At 39.0% G+C, this 20053-nt stretch overlaps 1 protein-coding gene and 1 non-coding gene across 12 annotated transcripts in view; one reads left to right on the forward strand and one right to left on the reverse strand.

Annotated features, from left to right (window-relative positions):
* The window catches only part of Nup98 (nucleoporin 98 and 96 precursor), a 94415-nt gene that overhangs the window by 17181 nt on the left and 57181 nt on the right, over positions 1-20053 (reverse strand). For 10 of the 11 annotated variants that reach the window (XM_075971700.1, XM_075971705.1, XM_075971704.1 and 7 more), the window contains 8 exons: positions 19115-19228; positions 18276-18414; positions 17284-17461; positions 15540-15704; positions 7770-7952; positions 7024-7177; positions 2888-3317; positions 1096-1325 (listed from right to left, as the gene is read on the reverse strand). In XM_075971700.1, coding sequence (XP_075827815.1) covers positions 1096-1325; positions 2888-3317; positions 7024-7177; positions 7770-7952; positions 15540-15704; positions 17284-17461; positions 18276-18414; positions 19115-19228 — 1593 coding nt within the window. Of the gene's footprint in view, positions 1-1095; positions 1326-2883; positions 3318-7023; positions 7178-7769; positions 7953-15539; positions 15705-17283; positions 17462-18275; positions 18415-19114; positions 19229-20053 lie in introns of those variants that run through there. The other variant, XM_075971707.1, reaches the window with a different exon arrangement.
* LOC142851512 (U6 spliceosomal RNA) lies at positions 9302-9406 on the forward strand. The gene has a single exon (XR_012910825.1). It is a non-coding gene; the product is annotated as a U6 spliceosomal RNA (small nuclear RNA).

Raw genomic sequence — 20053 nt, forward strand, 5'->3', positions numbered from 1 at the left:
ACCTAATAAGCAATCAGTGCTGGCAAAATGTACTCAGCAAAGAGCTTCCGCATGGCGTAAGAGTCAGCTGTCAAAAGACAAGTTATGAAATGGGAGGAGGTATTTGCCAGTTGTTTGTCTAATGGGATTCGTACGGAATAAAGATACTAAAAAAAGTTTTAAAAAGAAACGCCAATCAATAAATGGTTAAACAAATGAGCCAACACTTTTCTAATGAAGTACAAACCTTTAGCCACTAGGGAAATGAAAATCCAAACTCCCTTGAGATTCCACTTCACCCAGTTGGAATGATTAATATTAACATTAAAGAAAAATGAAAACCAAATCATTAAAATATACAAATACTGATTGATACAGCATGTAGAGAAAAGGAAGTTTTATATATTGTTAAAAATGTAAATTAGCCTAGTCACTATGGCAGCCAGTATGAAGACTGAAAAAACTAAAATGTAACTACAGGGTGATTTAGCCAAAGAACAAAAGCCAACTCCTAAGAGATACCTGAATACCCACTGACAGTCAAGTTAGGGAATCAGTCTTGATCTCTACCAACCGAGGTAATGGACAGAGAAAGTGTGGTCTGAATACATGGTGGAGGTTTACTGAGCAATAAAGAAGTACTAGGGCATCTGCAGGTAAATGGATGCTAAACAAAATAAGTCAGATTCCAAACAAAACAAAATAAAATTGGTATCCCATGTTCTCTTCTGTAAGTGGAATTTAAGAAAAAAGGAAGTTAAAAAGAGAAAGAAAAGCGATGCTTAGTGGTATATGCCTTTAACATTTAGCACTTGGGAGGCAGGGGCAGAAAGAGGAGATCTCTGCGTTAGAGGATAGCCTGGTCAGGATAGACAGGGCCACACAGAGCGACCTTGCACTGAAAAACAGACAGACATGATAATAAAAGGCTAGGAGGGTTACAGAAAGGATAAAGTTAAGTAACAGGGATATGAGAGCACAAATAAAATCAAAGTATGTTCAGACACACACACACACCTTATACCTTATACCTGTGAAGAAATACATCCTCCTGGAATACACACTACTGTTAACCTGGCTCCTGGGACAAAGGCCAGCAGCATAATATGTACTCACTTTGTACTTCTGGTAAATCTCTGGGTGCCTCTTTAACCCAATCTGCATAATCATGAATGACTGAAACCCCAGGGTTGGGGACAACGAGGGGACACAGCTCATCTACATGGACAGTGCTATGCTTTAATTTGAGCTCCAGAGGCGTCTGGTATAACTGCAGATCTTCATCCAGCTTCCTTTTTCTCAAACCGAGTTTTTCCAAATGAACTTTGAAGGGGGATTCAGACAGACTAGAAGAAACAACAGGTGAGTCATAAAATAAAGAAATAGCTGAAATTTCCCTACGACCAACCTTTGTTTCTTTGCTGATTTCCAACAGAGTAAAAAGCATTTCACTGTAATGTTTGTTTTTTAAGAGAGGGTTTCATGTAGGCCAGGCTGGTCTTGGAGCATGTAAGCAAGGATCACACTGAACTTCCCCAAGTGACGGGATTACAGGCTCGTAGACACGGGCAACTACAGTGGATTTATGCTGTGCATTCTGTACAAACACTCTACCAACGGAGCTACATTCACAGCCCTCAGAGCTTAGTCCTATTTTTAGCAATGATTTTTCAAGATTGATTAGTATGTAAGTATGTTGTGTATGCTGAGGTCTGAGGGCACCAAGAACCAAACTTTGGTCCTCTGAAGAGTAGAAAATACTCCTGGCCAGTTAAGTAAGTCATCTTTCCAGCCTCAGCTCCTTAAATATTGAAAAGACTAATGAGATGGACTGAAATATTAAAAACGGTTTATATTGTATATACACAAATATTTACACATATAAAACATAGAAACTCAGTGACCAATAATTTCTAATGACCAATACTGATGTTTATAAAATCATGCATAAATGATACAATGTAGGATAAACCAATGAACTGTAACGCAACAGAGCACATCTCAGGGCCCACGTATGGATGGGAGTCAGTAGTTACTGGCTTCACTCATTCATGATGACCTACAAATCTCAAAGCCAAAAGCTGTATGTACAATACCTAGTCTGCAAATACTTGGATCCCAAAGTTATGAGACACATCTCATGTAGCTCTTGAACTTGTTATATAGTCAAGAAAGACTATGAATTTCTGACTCTGCAGGCTTCATAAACCAAATGACGAGATTTGGGTGTATCCACACCACACAAGGCCAGAGTCTGTTTTAAACTGAAGTCGCAGAGACTGAATGAAGCCAGGGCATGCTATGGAAGTGCTGTTCCACTGGGCTATTTCTTAGCACTTGAGTTTCTAAAACAGATTCTTAGATTCTTGCTATATAGCTCAGAATAACCTTCAACTTGTGATCTTTTCTGCACATCTTTGAGGGCTGGGATTACAGGTATGGTCTAAATTCAGATGAGCATGAAGTCAGTCTGACCTTGATAAGTTTTAAGATATTAATAATCTCTAATATAGTATAATACTATAAGCTAGAAGCAATTAAATTTAGAATTCATTTTTCTGTGAGGTTAAGGACTGATGATTTTTATTTTTCCAAAAATAAACTTCAAAAATAAGTAATCATATTCATTTAATCCACAGTAAATGTATAAATTTAAGTATTATAAAAATACATAGGAAAATTGTACACATTTTGTATAAACTCAATACATTCTGTATGATAAATATCAGAGACTTAACTGTAGGAACTACATAGGAACATATATGATACTGAGTATATAGAATACATGGGTTAAAAAATCTATATAGAAAGATAAAAAAGCAGGGTGCTGACCTTGTTTTCGTGATAACAGAACAACCCCCAATTACAATGTTGTCACTCCCAAAAAGCATCAAGAAACATAACTCACGATTTAACAGCTACTGGATTGGGCAGGAATCCATAATCCATAGAATCGGCAACCTGATGATTTTCCGGTTCATGAGAGCCATGTAGTTGTTCTCCACTGTTAGCAAGAATCCAGTTGGGGCCCCAACCAACCCGAAACGAACGTCCCATGAATAGGGCCATGTCCATCAAGAGTTTCCCCTTGCCATACGTAACAGATTTTTCAAGAGGGACTAGGCCTGGTTGCCTGCGTATCCCCACTGTTTTCAGCTGAACCTCAGGAGCTGGGCTGGGCACTGTAAACACAGTGGCCAGCGGCAGAGGGACAGACCAGGGGGATGTGGATGGGACATTCATTAGAGATGAAGTTCTGGGAGTGCGACATTCTTGGACGGAGGCATTTGGTGAAAGAAAAGCTCCACTTGCAAATTTTGATTGCAGCAACCCACCAACTGAAACAAGGAGGAAAAGACTCTAAACCAAAGTAACAATTAAGAACACTAAACATGTTACTTTTGCTCTGTTTTTGTTCTCTTGATACATAGTCACTATGTAGCTTATGCTCTAGAACTCACTAGGTAGTGGAGGCTGCTTCGCCACACTTGGCTACAATGTATCCCTGGCTACAATGTATCCCTGGCTGTTTTAGAACTCACTATGTAGACCAATGTATCCTTGATCCACCTGTCACCTGTTAAGAGTAGTGTGCCACCACTGTGTGGCTCATACTAATTACTTTTAAGAAAAGGTTTTATTTTATATTATGTGTATGTGTGTAGGTATGTCAATATGACTGTAGCTACCTGTGGATGCCATGTGCCCAAACCCCCTGGAGCCAGTTACAGGTGGCTGTGAGTTGCCTAATGTGGGTGCTGGGAATCAAGGGTCCTCTGTAAGCACAGTACAAGTTCTCTTAACTACTCCAGCTCACAATAATTATCTTTTCAGCCATGAAATTATAGCAAGAAACGTAACGATTTTATAAAGAAAAAACTGCGAGGTGTAGTGGTATATGCCTTTAATCCTTGCATTTGAGTCCAATGTCAGTCTGGTCTACAAAGTTAGTTCCAGGACAGCTAGAGCTGTTAAATAATAAACCCTGTCTTGAAAATACAAAAATAAAAGAGAGAGAGAGAAAAAAAAAAGTGAGGAAGCTGGACTCAGAAAAGTAACTCCCCCCGCCCCCCCAGGGTTACTCTCTAGCTTTGGAGCCTGAGCTGAAACTAGCTCTTGTAGATCATGCTGGCCTTCAACTCACAGAGATCTGCCTGCCTCTGTCTCCCAAGTGTTAGGCATGTGCCACCAACGCTGGGCTCGAAAAGTAACTTTCTAAATCCAAAGTTATCAAGTAGCAAGACTGAGTGATAAACCTGGGTAAAACTCAATGGTCATGTCCTTACTGAAAATCCCACATGCAATAATATTATTTAAAAAATGACGGATGCAACTGAAATGTTGCATGTTTTCTCTTATTTAGGGTCTTAGATGTTATAGATACTCAATACTATTTATGTTCTGATGACATGAAAGAAAAAAATGTCTGGATATCAAAGCTGACTAGCGAAAGCAGGGGACAAAGAAAGGGGAAAAGGCAAGTTACTAGCTATGAGAAAATGGAGACTATATATACTACAGGACACTACAGGGACTTGAGAGAGGGAGGCTCAGTTAAAAGCATTCCTTACTTTTGGCAGAGGACCTGAGTTTGGTATCCAGCACCAACATGGCTGCTCACAACCATCCCTAACTTCAGTTCTGACACTTTCTTCTTACCTCTGTAAGCACTGCACACACATGTAACATTGCATTTATATAGACAGAACACTTAATACACATAAAATAGACATTTTTCAAGACGAGGTTTCTATGTCTAACAGCCTTGGCTGTCCGGGAACTTCCTCTGCAAACCTGGCTGGCCTTGATTGAACTCAGATCTGCCTGCCTCTGCCTCCTGAGTGTTGAAATTAAAGGCATCCACCACCATTGCCTGCACAGAAAATATTGGTGTAAGCCCCTCAATCATTTAATTCTAGTTTTTAAGTTTTGTGCATGTGCATATGAGTGTGTCTGCACCATGGCACACACTTTTAGGAGTTGGTTTGCTCCGTCTACCATGTGGGTCCTAGGGATCAAATTTAGGTTGGTCATCAGGCTTAGTGACAAGCTCCTTTACCGGCTGAGCTCTTTTTTTTCTCTTCAAGATAGGGTTTCTCGCCAGGCGGTGGTGGCGCAAGCCTTTAATCCCAGCACTTGGGAGGCAGAGGCAGGCGGATCTCTGTGAGTTCGAGACCAGCCTGGTCTACAGAGCTAGTTCCAGGACAGGCTCCAAAGCCACAGAGAAACCCTGTCTCGAAAAACAAACAAACAAACAACAACAAAAAAGATAGGGTTTCTCTGAGTAACAGCTCTGGCTGTCCTCAACCTCACAGAGGCCTCTGCCTCAAGTGCTGGAATTAAAGGTACGTGCCGCTGCCACCACTTGGCCCCTATTTAGCTTTTAAGGAAACATCAACAAAATTTCTACTGGTAGTTCTTTACCTTTCAAAGTATTTTGAAATTACAACTGCTTAAAGTCTTACTGATATTAATACTCCATAACCTTTTTTTTAAGGAGATAAAAATTTAACAAGTTCGTGTTTTTGCTTGCATGAATGTATGCCATATACTTCAGTATCTGAGGGGCCAAAAGAGGGCACTGTGTACCCTAAAGTAGAATTACAAATGGTATTGAGCTACCATGAGGAAACTGAAAATTGAAGCCAGGTCCTCTGGGAAAGCAGTCAATGCTTGTAACTGCTGAACCATTCCTCCAGCCCAGTACTCCATAAACTATAACCTAGTAGTAATCCTACTAGGAAAAGTTTAAACTCTACTATGTGATTTACCCCACAGGACTATTCAAAGGTTTAGGGAAAAGGAGTAACTTTTACTATCAGTGAAATTTTTCTAGGAAAAAGATCCTAGAAAGCAGCAAAGAGAATGAAAGGACTTACAACATAAAAAGAACATGGCAATTTGTGAAATCTTCTTAGTATTGTGTTAGAATTTAAGACATTAGTCCTTAATCCGTAATTCACATTCATAAGTGATTAAAACACGCTCCTCAAAAAACACAAATGTTTTCATTATACAGAACTATTTATGATGCTTAAAAACTTGCCACTGTCTGTAACCTGACCTTTTTGTTTTAAAATATTATTCATTTGTGTGTACATGTAGGTTGCATACATGTGCCATGGTGTATCATGAATCTAATTGGTCTTAATAATACAACCCTCAGACTGAATGCCCGAGCTCCTATTTCCTCCTGCTGCATATTCCTTTCTCTGCCCAGCCATGTCACTTTCTGTCTCTACTTCCCTAGTACTGGGATTAAAGGTGTGAGCCGCCACTGCCTGGCTCTGTTTCTTTTAAACTGACTCAATTTGTGTAGTCCAGGAGGGCCTTGAACTTAGAATCTGTCTGCTTCTGTCTCCCAAAAACTAGGATTAAAGGTGTAAGCCACCACTGCCTGGCCTCTGTGGGCTAACTAGTGTGGCTAGCACCACACTCTGATCTTCAGGCAAGCTGTGTTTGTTACAGTACAAACAAAACATCACCACACCACGGTATACATATGGAGTTCAGAGGACAATGTCAGGGAGTCATTTCTTTCCTTCCACCATATGGATTCTAGAGTCCAACCTCAGGTATCAGACAAGTACTTTTGTATACTAAGCCACTTACTTTACTGACCCATTTACATTTTTTAAAAGAAATTATTTAATGTGTGCGAGTGCCTAAATGAATGTATACATATCACGCGTGTGCCTGGTGGCTAGGGAGGCCAGAAGAGGGTGTCAGATCCTTTGGAATCGGACAACAGAGGGTTATAAGCCACTATGTGGGTTCTGAGAACTCACTCATTTGGGATCCTCTCCAAGAACAAGTCCTCTAACTGTTAAGCCATCTATCCAGCTCCCTTGGTCTGGCTGTGTTACTCTGGTAAACCTCAAACTCAATAGCAATCTCCCCGTCTTGGATAGTAAGATTATAATGGATATTTAAAAATGCCTATTGTTATTTATATGGCTTTTAGGGGTTCTGCTAGAGAATCCATTCAGCTTAGAAGGATCTAACTCAACAGTTTCTTGAGAAACAGCACATTTTATACTGTACCTATTGAGCGGGATTTTGATGAGTGGGAGGCTGAAATGGGGAGCCTAGGAGAACAGATTTCTTGAACAGTATCTCCTTTGGAGGGGAAGTGACTGAAGCGTTGATCCACCGCATCTACATCTTCTTCATCAACAAGCAAGGATGCCTTCATGATCTAAAAAAGGCACTATCTATAGAATGACTACTTCCCATAAATGAAAGACCATAAAAGAAAAATACAGTTTATATGAGCCAAAAAATAGCCCAGAACAAGTGTACAGTTTTGCGACCAACACAGTACTTCACTGCATGTGCCTCAAAAACTGAACTCATGCAATTCTCGTCTTGTATTTACTGTGTTTCACCAGTCCTGGCACACAGTGATTACTATTATTTGCTGAATAAATAATTTTAAAGTCAAACATAAGCCAAAGGCTAAACTCACACAAAAAGGCTGCAGCTATAAAGAGAGAGAAATTCAGCCCGTATTTACCACGTTTCTAAGATTTCTAAGTTTGAAACCCCAAGACTACTCTGTAAAGCAGACTGTGATATATATTTAATAGAACTTAGTGCTGGCAATTGTTAACAGATCTTCTGATTTTAAGCAGGAAAAACAGAAACCACCTGTGACACTGGCCTATTTCCTTCCATTATACTGAATTCTCAATAGTCTAAAATGTATAATCAAAGAAGAGGTATGATGTCACACAGATATTAAATATTCGTTTGGCTTTCGGCCGTAGTAAGGAGGGCCAGAACGTCACCTGTAAGACATGTGGATTAATTCCCAGTGAAGATGCAATGTGTGTTGAAGCAGACACAGGCTCCTGATCCTCAGGCATGCTCTCTTCTAACACAGAATCCAAAACTGGCTCCTGGGTGATATCTACCATGTCACTGTCCAGTTCCACAACCCTCCCTAACTGTTCGACTTCTGGGCTCTGGCTCTGCAGACAGCAAAAACAGAGAAGCAAACAGATTAGTGGTACATCAGATAAACTTTACTCAGAATATGATCTAGAAATATTCTGCATATTCTAAGAGATGAGGGATTTGCTAAAGGCTTCAATACTAATTGCCTCTCTAGGAATCTGGGACACAAATGGTTCACGGACCATCCTTCTGGAATTAGCATGAAGCAGGATCTAGATCTAAGCCAACAACCATGCAGTGGTATTTAGAGACAAAGGTTATATCGTATCTCCTTTTGTTAGTAACTATAATTCCTGATCTACATAGGGTTACCCTGTCCTCCCAATGACTCGGAAGTAACTGAAAAAAGAGAAATAATTATTAAGCACAGGCACTCTCTCAAATTACATTTATTGCGCAAATAATTACATTTATTCCCTTGTATTTACTGTGTTTGTTTTGTTTGCATGTATGTACATATACCTTTGTGTGCCTGGTGGTAGAAAAGGCTAGAGGACAGCCTTAAAAAACCTGGGACTGGAGTTACAGATGGCTATAAGCCACCATGTGAGTGCTGGGATCTGAATTTGGGTCTCGCAAGCCCCAATCTTTGCATTTTTTGTTTTGTTGGTTTTTCAAGATAGGGTTTCTCTATACCATGGCTGCCCTGGAATTTGCTTTGTAGACCAGGCTGGCCTCGAACTAAGACCCGCCCGCCTGCCTTCCAAATGCTGGTATTAAAGGCGTGTGCCACTACCGCTCAGCTATAAACGTGTGGTTAATAATTTTGGTTCTGGAACGTACTCTTCTGAGTGACTAGAGTAACAAGCGCAATGTGTGTGCAGTCTGATGTGGAGTATGAGAAAGGTCCACACTTACTTTCCCTGAAAAGATAAACAAGCGACAGTATTACAGACAACTCCAATTCTTTTTGTTTTAAAGAATCAAAAGTTACATTTACAGGGGCTGGAGAGATGGCTCAGCACTCAGCAATTAAGAACACTGGCTGTTCTTTCAGAGGATCTGGGTTTAATTCCCAGCATCTACATGAAAGCTCACAACTGTCTATAACTCCAGTTTCAGAGGATCTGACACCCTTACACAGACATACATATATACAGGCAAAAAAACAAAAAACAATCAATGCTCATAAAATAAACTATTTTCAAAAAGTTACATTTACATTATAAAGCAATTTTAAAGACATAATAATGACAAAATAATTTGGTCCAGTCAGTACCGTTTGAGGTCCTAAGTTTAGATTCCCCAGCATAAATGCAAGAAGTCAATCACTGTAGGGCACAAGCAGGAGGCTCTCTGGAGCTTGCTAGCCAGCTAGTCTAGCTAAACAGTAAGTGCCAGGTTCAGTTAGAAACCTTGTCTCGTGCTCACTTCGGCAGCACATATACTAACATTGGAACGATAAAGAAGATTAGCATGGCCCCTGCGAAAGGATGGCACACAAACTCGTGAAGCGTTCCGTATTAAGAGTCTCAAAGATGTAACATGGACAGTGAGAGAGGAAGACACCTATTACTATGGTCTCTATACATACCTGTAACACGTGTAGCACACACAAACCACACACAAGATAGCTTATGGTAAAAGGTTAAGGCTTATAAAATGGCAGTGCACTATAAATTAACTAATCCAATACACGATTGTTTCATAAATTTAAACATATAGAATTTAATACAGCGTGCTAACAAATGACTACAATTTATAAACATTTTCAATACAAAAGGTACTATAAATTATTTCTCTTATCAAGCTATAACTTACATATATGATCCCTGCACAATGTTTGGATTTTTCAGGAGTGCCTATTTTATGCTACTCTATTTATTTATTTGTTTGTTTGTTTACTTATTTATTTATAGACAGGGTTTCTCTGTAGCTTTGGAGCCTGTCCTGGAACTAGCTCTCGAGTGCTGGGATTAAAGGCGACGTGTGCCACCACCACCACCCGGCTTATGTTACATTTTAAATGAATGCTGTGATATGGCAAGTTTTCCTCTTTTTTTGAAGATAAGGTTTCAATGTCACTTAAAAAATGCACAAGGCATATAAGCACTTAAAATGTAGACACTACCCAAAGACTGCTTTACTAAAGCTAGATAATGTTCCCACTGGACTAAGGTCCCAAGCCGAGGAGCACAGCATATTCCTGACTTGCTCAAGGACACAGATGGCTTTGACAATAAGCACTGCCAGACGAAACGATGGACTGACAGCGAATCTACTAGCATTTCACATCACTCTTATGCTGTAAAATTGTAGGGATGGAGCTCAGTGCTAAAGTAGGTGTCTAGTAAGAATAATCCTGGAATCCCATACATTCCCAAAGATATTTTTGTTTTGTTTTTCAAGACAGGGTTTCTCTGTAGTTTTGTAGCCTGTCCTGGAACTAGCTCTTGCAGATCAGGCTGGCTTCAAACTCATAGAGATCCTCCTGTCTCTGCCTCCCGAGTGCTAGGATTAAAGGCGTGCACCACCAACGCCTGGCTCTTAATATGTTCTTTAGACAGGGTCTCTCTGTGTAGCCCTGACTGCCCTGAAACTATGTAGAACAAACTGACCTTAAACTCAAGATATTCACTCTCCTGTGTCCCAAGTGATAGGATTAAAGGTTTGACACATCACACCTGGCCTAACAACTCATTTTGGGAGTGACAGTACTGGGAATGGAACCAAGGGCCATGTACGTGCTTGTGAGCACAGGCTAAGCTGAGCTACACTCTCAGCCAGAGTTCCCTTTCAACAAACACTATAATATTCCCCATCAGATCAGCAGGACACCATACTGGTTTTGGCTTCCACATTACCTGGTTCTTCCTATTTATCATCACGTATCAAAATTTATTTTATATATATATATATATATATATATATATATATATATATATATATATATATATATATATATTTATTATTTGTGTGTGTGTGTGTCTGACAGGTAGTGAAGCTATGAAAACAGGAATTATGGTTGACGATATTCTGTATTTAGTAACAAGAACATCAATTACTTAAGTTCCACATTCAATGAACACATGCTTTCCAACTAATAAAGCATCTGGCACACAGCAAAAAAAAAAAACAAAAACAAAACAAAAAACAAAACAAAAACAACTGACCAAAAAAGGATGAAGACTGAGGACTGTGGGTGGAGATGGAAGGAGGCATGGTATTAACTTCCTGTACTACTTAACACAGAGAAAACAATCCACCAGGAAATCCTTACCCACAGCACTTGTAGGCAAAGTGGGAGGGTTCCATAAAATTACTAGATTATAGACAAAAGGGACCCAGGATATACAGTGATGAAGAATGCTGAAGATCAACGTTTTCTATGTTCATGTTCACACACAGCTGTTAAAGGTAGATGACATCACCTAGTATATGGACAAGCAGGAAAGGAAATACCATAAACCTGAGGAACCGGCAAAAGTCTGGGAATCCCTGCACATGGACTTAGTAGAGTGCACCTAAGAAATTTCAATAAATTACCCTAAAATCTTAAGAAATCTTGGCCAGGCCGTGGTGCACACCTTTAATTCCAGCACTTGGGAGGCCGAGGCAGGTCAATCTCTGTGAGTTCTAGGCCAGTCTGATTTTCAGAGCAAGGTCTAGGACAGCCAAGGCTACACAGAGAAATCCTGTCTCCAAAAAACAAAAAGAGAGAAAGAAAGAAATCAGCGCAGACTAGATACTTCTTCAAAGTCAGAGAATAAAAAATGCTGTAACTGAAAAGGAGTGGGGAGAACAACTCCTGAGGTCTATGGGAAGGAAAGGTATGTACAGGGAAAGTTGACTCGGCATCAACTTGACTCCCTTTCCTACAAGGTGTTTGATGAATTAGAAATATTACTTACAAGAATTATCTATAAATTGATAATCTGAAAATTTGAAGGTAGGGTTCACAACTGAAAACCTTCCATGATTTACGAAATTTTTTTGTTGTTTCATGACAGCATCTCTGTGTAGCTTGGAGCCTATCCAGGAAATCGCTCTATAGACCAGGCCTCAATCCCAGAAATCCACCTGCTTCTGCTTCTCAAGTGCTGTGATTAAAGGCATGCACCACCACTGCTAGCTATCAGCAAGGAAAGTTTATTTTTACACTCAAAATGTAATCTTCTACATCTAACCAACATGGTCAATACTTAAAATTCACCCCTCTTTATTCCAAGGGAAAAGTGAGATAACTCAAGATGTTCTTAAATTAATAAAAAAAGGAAGGAAGAAAAAAACTAAGAAGAATAAGCGACCAGTCCAAGATCAAATTTTTATTGTTGATATTACTCTTTTCGCCAATTAAGTTGGTCCAATACAACTACTACTATTGCCTACCTAAAGAGAACTTGTATTCTAACTATAAAGAGTATTTTCACATAGTTTTGTTTGAAAACTAGTTGTCAATAATACTGTGTTCTCTTCAAAAGAAATTATGCATTAGGCTTTCAAAGCCTTGTGTCTTGTAATTTACATTCTAAACATTCTGCATGAGGGATAAATCCTATATTAGCTTATATTTGATTTTTAAATTAATAAGAAAACCAACATGCCTAATAATATCTGAAAGTAAATTGTGGCCACACACACACACACACACACACACACACACACACAGTTTAGAAGTCCTTTTATTTCAAGTCACAACATACATAAATCTTATCCTAAATTGTGATACCTTTTTTCCTGGGAAAAAAAAGTTTTAAAATTGGGGATGGAGAGCTGGCTCAGCAGTAAGAATATTTGCTGTTCTTTCGGGGCCCAGGTTTGGTCTCCAGTGTCCACACAGTGCCCACAATCACTCATGACACCAGCTCTAGGGACCTACTGCTTCCACATTTTGCACAGGCTCCAGGAGCACAATACGTCACACATATACATGCAGACAAAATATTCATACATATGAAAAAAACTTTAATTTGCTTTTATATCTCTTTAAATAAACTTACTGACTGAACATGTTTCTGAGAAAGCTAACTATCTTGACTTACTGAACTAAGGGTGGGGAAAAAGCTATATCTACCTGAGTGTTAAGACGTTTCAGGTCTTTCAGTTTCAAACCTGTCCAAACACCTCCATCAGCTGGGGAGAATTATTAAAAATTAAGTATGTCTGAATCCCCTGGAAGTGAAGTGATGGATGATCTAAGTAACCAAAGTCAAGCACTCTAGACTACTATGCAGTCATCTAGAAACCAGAAGATCACATCAGGAGCAGAAACTACAGACGACAACAGTCCAACAGCAATTTAATTAACCGAGTGAACATTCTCTCATCTGAAAGTTACAGATCATACAAAAATGTGTTTTCTTGTTGCTTTGTTATACCAGCTTTTAAAGGTGCAAACGCAAGGTTTATAGACCACCTGGAAACACAGAACTGAAACTAATGGATACAAAGCTGTGCTGTATAAATGTGATCCTTAAAATAAAAGGCGAACTTTCCAGAATAGCCCAAGAGACAACCCTTCCATCTGTGGTAAACTGGGGGACTGAGGGAGTCTTTCATCAGACTTCGGGAACGCCTTGTAGCAATCGGTCTCTCTGGGAAGGACGCAACAGTGTGATGTGTGACAATAGCAACTCTGACTCCCGTTCTGTTCATTCTGATAGTTCAGGTAGTTTCCTGTGCCGAGTAAAGAAACTAATAATAATTAGCCAATCCCTCAAATGTCACCAGGGAATAGGAAGGGTGCTCCAGAGCAGAGCACATAATGCATGTACACATAACATCCCTTTCATTTCTGCAAACCAACTTCTTCAATCCCGGTGGTACTCATGTTCACTGTGTTCTATTTGCCCAGTTTGAATCCTTACCAGTTCTCTCTCGGCTAGAACTTGTTCTGAGATAGCTTTTGCTCTGAGCTTTGCAATTAGCCTTGCCTACTATACTGTCATTTTAGGAATTTAGATTCTTTTCCCAGTGTTTAATTCTGGTGACTAAAGCTGATTACTAACATAAATTTGTTCTGCTTACCTACAGATGAAGCTTTTCCTTTTCAGTCATATCTCTAAGACCTTACATAATGTTTATTAGCAGAAAAAAAAGGCTGTTTTTAGAAAAGATTAAAAAAATATGGGATAGGAGTCGCACGGACACAAAAAAATAGATAAAAAAACCATGTTTGCTCATGCAGAGGCAGGCAGATCTCTGAGTTCTTAAAGTGAGTTCTAGGAAAGCCAGGACTACACAGAGAAATCCTGTTTCTATTTACTGGGAATGTCTTACTAGGTCGATCATGCTGGCTTCAAACTCAGAAATCTGACTTCCAATGCCTCCTAAGTCATTAACAGATTTATTAGCAGAGGTTTGTAATGGCAATATTTTAAATACTACCAATATTATAAAACTTAAAAATCTGCTGTGTGGTGATGGCATACGCCTTTAATCCTAGCACTTGGGAGGCAGAGGCAGGCAGATCTCTGAGTTTGAGGTCAGCCTGGTCTACAGAGGGAGTTCCAGTACAGGTTCCAAAGCTGTGGAGAAACCCTGCCTAGAAAAAAACCCAAAAACAACAAATAGATAAAACTTAAAAGTCAACCACGCTGTGGCAAACCACACCTTTTAATTCCAGCACTTGGGAAATCAAGGCCAGCTTACTCTACAGACCTAGTTCCAGGATATGCAGGGCTACACAGAGAAACCTGTCTCAAAAAACCAAAAACAAACAAAAACCTTAAAAGTCAACAGTTTCAACTTTCACATTTATCATAGCCTCCCCTTTCAGTCTCTACACATAAACGTGTCACACACAAGACTCTCCAGAAAGTGCCTCCCCAGAAATTATTTAATAAATCATAAAAATCACACATTTGAGCAGCCAAAAGAATTGTAACATGGAAAATTCCAAAGGTCCTGCTTTTAGCAGCTGAGAGGTAGAGGGTGTTTTACAAAGTCTCATAAATAACTCTTCTTAGAGCGAGTGTATCAGTAAGTTAAAAATATTTCTATAACTTGATTGCATATAAACGACATCCAAATTAAAGTAAATCTCTTTACCAGTAGGTATTCAATTAATTTACAAACCTTTCCCTTTAAAGGACAAAAGGTTGATATTGGTTTAACAACAGTGAAAAAGTGTATGATACAAATATTTGTAATAAACAATGCAGTCCTTATTTTCTACACACTAAATAATTTAATGGCTTTTAAAATTATCAATTTTCATAAAGATTATTAAAATACAGTGTCATGAGTTTGAAAATAAGCAAACTTGAGAAAATGGAATTAAAAACTCTTATAGAAAGCTAATCTTTTAAAAAGCAATGGATCAAGATTTAAAATGTAAAGATCAAGATCAGACTGCATATCACAAAATCAATAAAAGTAGGATTTACTTTGCATTAACCCTACACAAGCAAAATTCTATCTCAAGTTGACCAGTGATCAAAAATTACAAGTCCAGATGAGAAAAATTGAGAATTACAATCTGTAGAAGAATGATCCAAACAGCAAGAGAATTCTTTAACTGTTGAGTAAATACTAGCATCCTGTACCACCTCAGCCTCCCTTGGACGTATCAGGTCCCAGGACTGTATAGCTGAAAAGCTGCGGGGACTGCTCTGACGTCTTTATCACTGTTCCATTTACATTCACTGTCCTTTCTCTACCTGAGGTGTAGGAGCAGGTTTGCCATTAAGAGTCATCTGGAAAGGAGCTGCCTGGCTTGCAGGGGGCAAAGGGGCGGTCTTCAACTTCTTTGAAGTAGTTTTGGGTGGGTGTTCTTCCTCCTCTTCATCAGAATCCTGAAGGCCATATTTAGAAAAATGGGAGACCTAGAAAGAAAAGAAACACAGCAAAGTCAACTTTTAATAATATTCTTTTCTATAATATCTACCTTTGAAAAAAAAGACAAAGGGGAGAGATATTAAAATAGTTAAAGCAGGAACTGGACAGATAGCTCAGCAATTCAAAAGTAGTGGCTTGTCTTCCAGAGGACTGTAAAACTCTACCTCCAGGAGACCCAATACCCGGTTCCGGCTTCCAAAGGTACAGAGCACAGAAATAAATATAAATAAATGAATAAACAAATTTTAAATAATTAAAGTAAAATAAAATGTTAATGGCAGCATGTTTCCTATGATTTTGACAGCTTTCAGTGCACATAATAGTTGCTCAAAATTAAATTAATATATGCTATGAATATACAATGAATCAGGCATGCTGGTACACATCTTTAGTCCCAGCACTAGGGAGGCAGAGGCAGATGAATCTACTTGACATCCAAGGCCAGCTAGGTCTACAAAGCAAGTTCTAGGACAGCCAGGGCGAAACAGTGAAACCCCAACTTGAAAAACCAAAGCCAACCAATAAACAAGAGTTAAAATGCAATCATCCATGAATCCTGATATATACTAACTGTTCTCTACCTACACAACAGCCTTCAACCAATTAAGTCCCCCAACCAGTCTAGAAGAAGAAACTATTGGGTAAGACTATACAGAACAAGTAGCAGCCAAACTCTGTGCTTTCAAAAGTGTTTAGAAGTAAAAATTACAAGACTGGAGGTAAAGATACCTGCTGAAATATCTGATTTTGATTCCCAAGACCCCGGTACAGAGAGCCCACTCCCATAGGTTGTCTTCTGACATGTGCTGTACACTCTGACATTTTCTGTTCCCACACATTTGCACACATATATAAACAAGAACTGTAAAGGGGGAAGGCTACATCTATTAGAGCTAGGGAGATGTGTAAAGTGTTCACCATGTAGTGATGGGTACCTGAGTTTAGCAGATCCTCCCTATCCCAACAAAAAGAAACTGGCAAGGCCACCATAACCACAATCTCAGCACTGCAGAGGCACACGCACTTGGGTCCTTGGAGTTTAGCTGGCCAGTCTTCCTGACCAGAGAGCTTCAGGTTCAGTAAGAGACTCTCTTTCAAACAGTAAGATTAGTTGGTTGTTGTGGTATATGCCTGCCTTCCTTCCTTCCTTCCTTCCTTCCTTCCTTCCTTCCTTCCTTCCTTCCTTCCTTCCTTCCTTCCTTCCTTCCGATGGTTTGAGATAGGGTTTCTCTGTGTAGCTTTGGAGTCTGTCCTACCAGGGTGGTTTCGAACTCACAGAGATCCACTACTTCCCAAGTGCTGGGTTTGGGTGCACCAACTACTGCCCAGAGTTCACGCCTTCAGCCTTTAATCCCAGCATTAAGATAGCAGCACAGAGAGTTCAAGGACAACTTCTACAAACCAAGTTTCAGGTCAGTTAGGGCTACACGGTGAGAGGAAGAGGCCTGACATTGATGATATATACACCCACCAACGTTTTTGGAAGACCTACTTTACCAAGAGACAAAGATTTCTGATGATTCATTTTGTGATGCCAAAAGTAGAAACTGGGTGAAGGAACTATACCTTAAACACCCAAGAACCAGTTTCAGGCCGGTACTCCTTGAACTGGGCTCCTTGCTTCCTTGAGACTGCTTCCAATCTCCCCTCATAATTGATATCAGCAAGTCGATCTGGGCTCTTTATTAAACACCGGGATGTTTTATCTGTTGGCCAAACTCCATCCAATGTAACTTCAGCCTTCCTGTGAAGTAAAAACAGGCAAAACAGAAATGATTTATATTTACAAAAGGAGGTGTAACCACTATAGAAGCCTGAGTCTCTCTAAAATTTTAATAATACAACTACAATATGACCCAGCTATACCACTCCTGGCTATATACCTGAAGAACCTTAGGCATACAATGCCCGAAATGAGGTACCAACCTAGGGAACTGATGTATGGAGAAGGAAGTGGTATATACACAAAGTGGATTTTTTTTCCCTCAAAGAAGAAAGAAATCATGGTATTTGTAGGAAAATAGAGATCATTATAATAAGCAAAGTAAGCCAAACTCTAATACTGAATGCTCTCACTCATGTGTAGAATACAGACTTAATTCATGTATACAGTGTGTAGAACATGAAAGTAGAAAGACGACGACAGAAGCAGAGGAAAGGGACTTTTGAGTTCAAGCCCATACAGGGTTGTAGCGTAAGACTCTGTCTAACCTCCACCACGCTTCATGCAATATATGGCAAGAAAATGCACTTAAAAAACAACAACAAAGTTTAAAAATATCACACTAAAATAGGTAAGTGTGCCAGCAGCAGAACAAGAGTAATACAGAAAACACACACACTCATTTTATGTGGTTGGTGCTCTTGGTCAGTAAAATTAAACAAAAGCAAAACAAAATTGCCAGTGTTCAAAGTTACTGAAAGTAGCACCTGGACATGTTACTATTAAGGAAAAGAAATGAATCCTAAAGTCACAATATCATTACCACTTATACATTCAAATAAAAGTATAGGAAAAAATCCAATTTAGTTATTTTTATATGTAAATAAACTCATACCTATTTAGCCCTTCACCCACAGGGGGCTTTTGGTTATCATCTACATAGACAATAACTTCTTTCCTTCGGATATGCACAATATCATCCAAATTTAGATTTGTCAAATTTACATCTCCTTCAAAATAGATGGAGCCATATCCTAAAATTCAGAGCAAATAGTTAAAAAAAAATCCTATATAAAGGAGCAAAAACCTCTTTTAATCTGTAATGATTAGCAAGGAAGAATATGCAAACTGTAGTATCAGTGTTTTAAGCCTTCTAAAAATTCATCAACTGGCTACCTGCCTCCTAAACATGGCAAGGATGGGAAAAGAGGAATGGTGTTACATTATTATCAGATGCAACACCTCCAGTTTACATTTTTGCATTCTCAAATCTTCCCAAGTATCTGTAGTGCTGCTTTATGAACAATTTGGTTCCTGATCTGCCAAATGAAAATACTTGAGCCCTTTTAAAATACAGTATCATGGCTGGGTGGAATCCAGCACTCCAGAGGCAGATTCGGTCATACAACATAACAAAGTAAATTTATTCAAGGAAAATTACTGCAATAACTTTATAATATGAAACAGAACCAAAGTATTAAACTTAGTATACCTTGAAGTTTCTTTAATTGTAAAGCATTATACCAAGACAAATAATTACAAGACCCAAACAGGTATGTCTAAATCCCCAAATGCTACATGGTTCTAGTCCTCCTTGCTTTGTTACTTATCAGTGTTTCTATTTCAAGGAGGAGCCAAATAAAGGAAAAACAGACCCTAAAATCAAGTGCTGCCCTTACTTATAAAATCAAGGTTCAATCTAAATTATATTCTCACACCTAAACTCACACATACCTTTACGACCAATGGTGAAATCTGAAACAATGCATTCTCCCTTTTCATTCGTAATTTTAGCAAGGTCATCCATAGATGGAATAGTATAGTAACCAACTTTTGTGAGAACAATGCCTGCAACCAAAAGTCAGAAAGTACTGTGATTATCCTGGGGAGAACAGTTCTTAATAATATTCATTTTACTTTCATATAAAACTTTTCTATAGAAAAGCTGGGCAATGGTAGTGCATATCTTAAAACCAACACTCAGGAGGCAAAGAGAAACCTTGTGCCAAACAAACAAACCCCAAATAAACCAAAACCAAAACGAACAAAATCTACGGAAGTTTTTTTTTTTTTTTAAATAATTTTTCTTGAGACAAGGTCTAAGGCATCATAGTCTGGCCTTGAACTGACTATGAGACTATGAAGCTGAGATTGTGAGTCTCTGGGTCTCCTGTCTCCACATATTGAGTGCGGAACTTAGGATGCAGATGCAGAAAAATCGAGGAGAGTTTTGAGAAAGAGGGAGCAAACCTCCAATTCCAATGTCCCATGAAAGAAAAATTTAAAACATTTAAATTTAATTAACAAAGGTCTACCTAACCTTTGTTAATCTAATTTTTTTGTTTTGTGGAGACGGTTTCTCTATGAAACATTCCTGGCTGTCCTATAACTCACTCTAGACCAGGCTTGTTTCAAACCATAGAGATCTGCCTGCCTCTGCCTCCCCTTTGCAGGGATTAAAGGTTTTCATCACCACCACCTGGCTCCCCACCGATTCTTTTCTTTTCTTCTTCTGCTATATTAATTTATTCATTCTTATTTTATGTACATTGGTGTTTTTCCTGTATGTATGTCTGAGTGAGGATGTCAGATCATGGAGTTATAGATAGTTGTGAGCTGCCATGTGGGTGTTGGGAATCGAACTTGGGGCCTCTGGAAGAACAGTCAGTGCTC

This window comes from Microtus pennsylvanicus, chromosome 5 (genome assembly GCF_037038515.1).
Source record: "Microtus pennsylvanicus isolate mMicPen1 chromosome 5, mMicPen1.hap1, whole genome shotgun sequence".
Lineage (NCBI taxonomy): Eukaryota > Metazoa > Chordata > Mammalia > Rodentia > Cricetidae > Microtus > Microtus pennsylvanicus.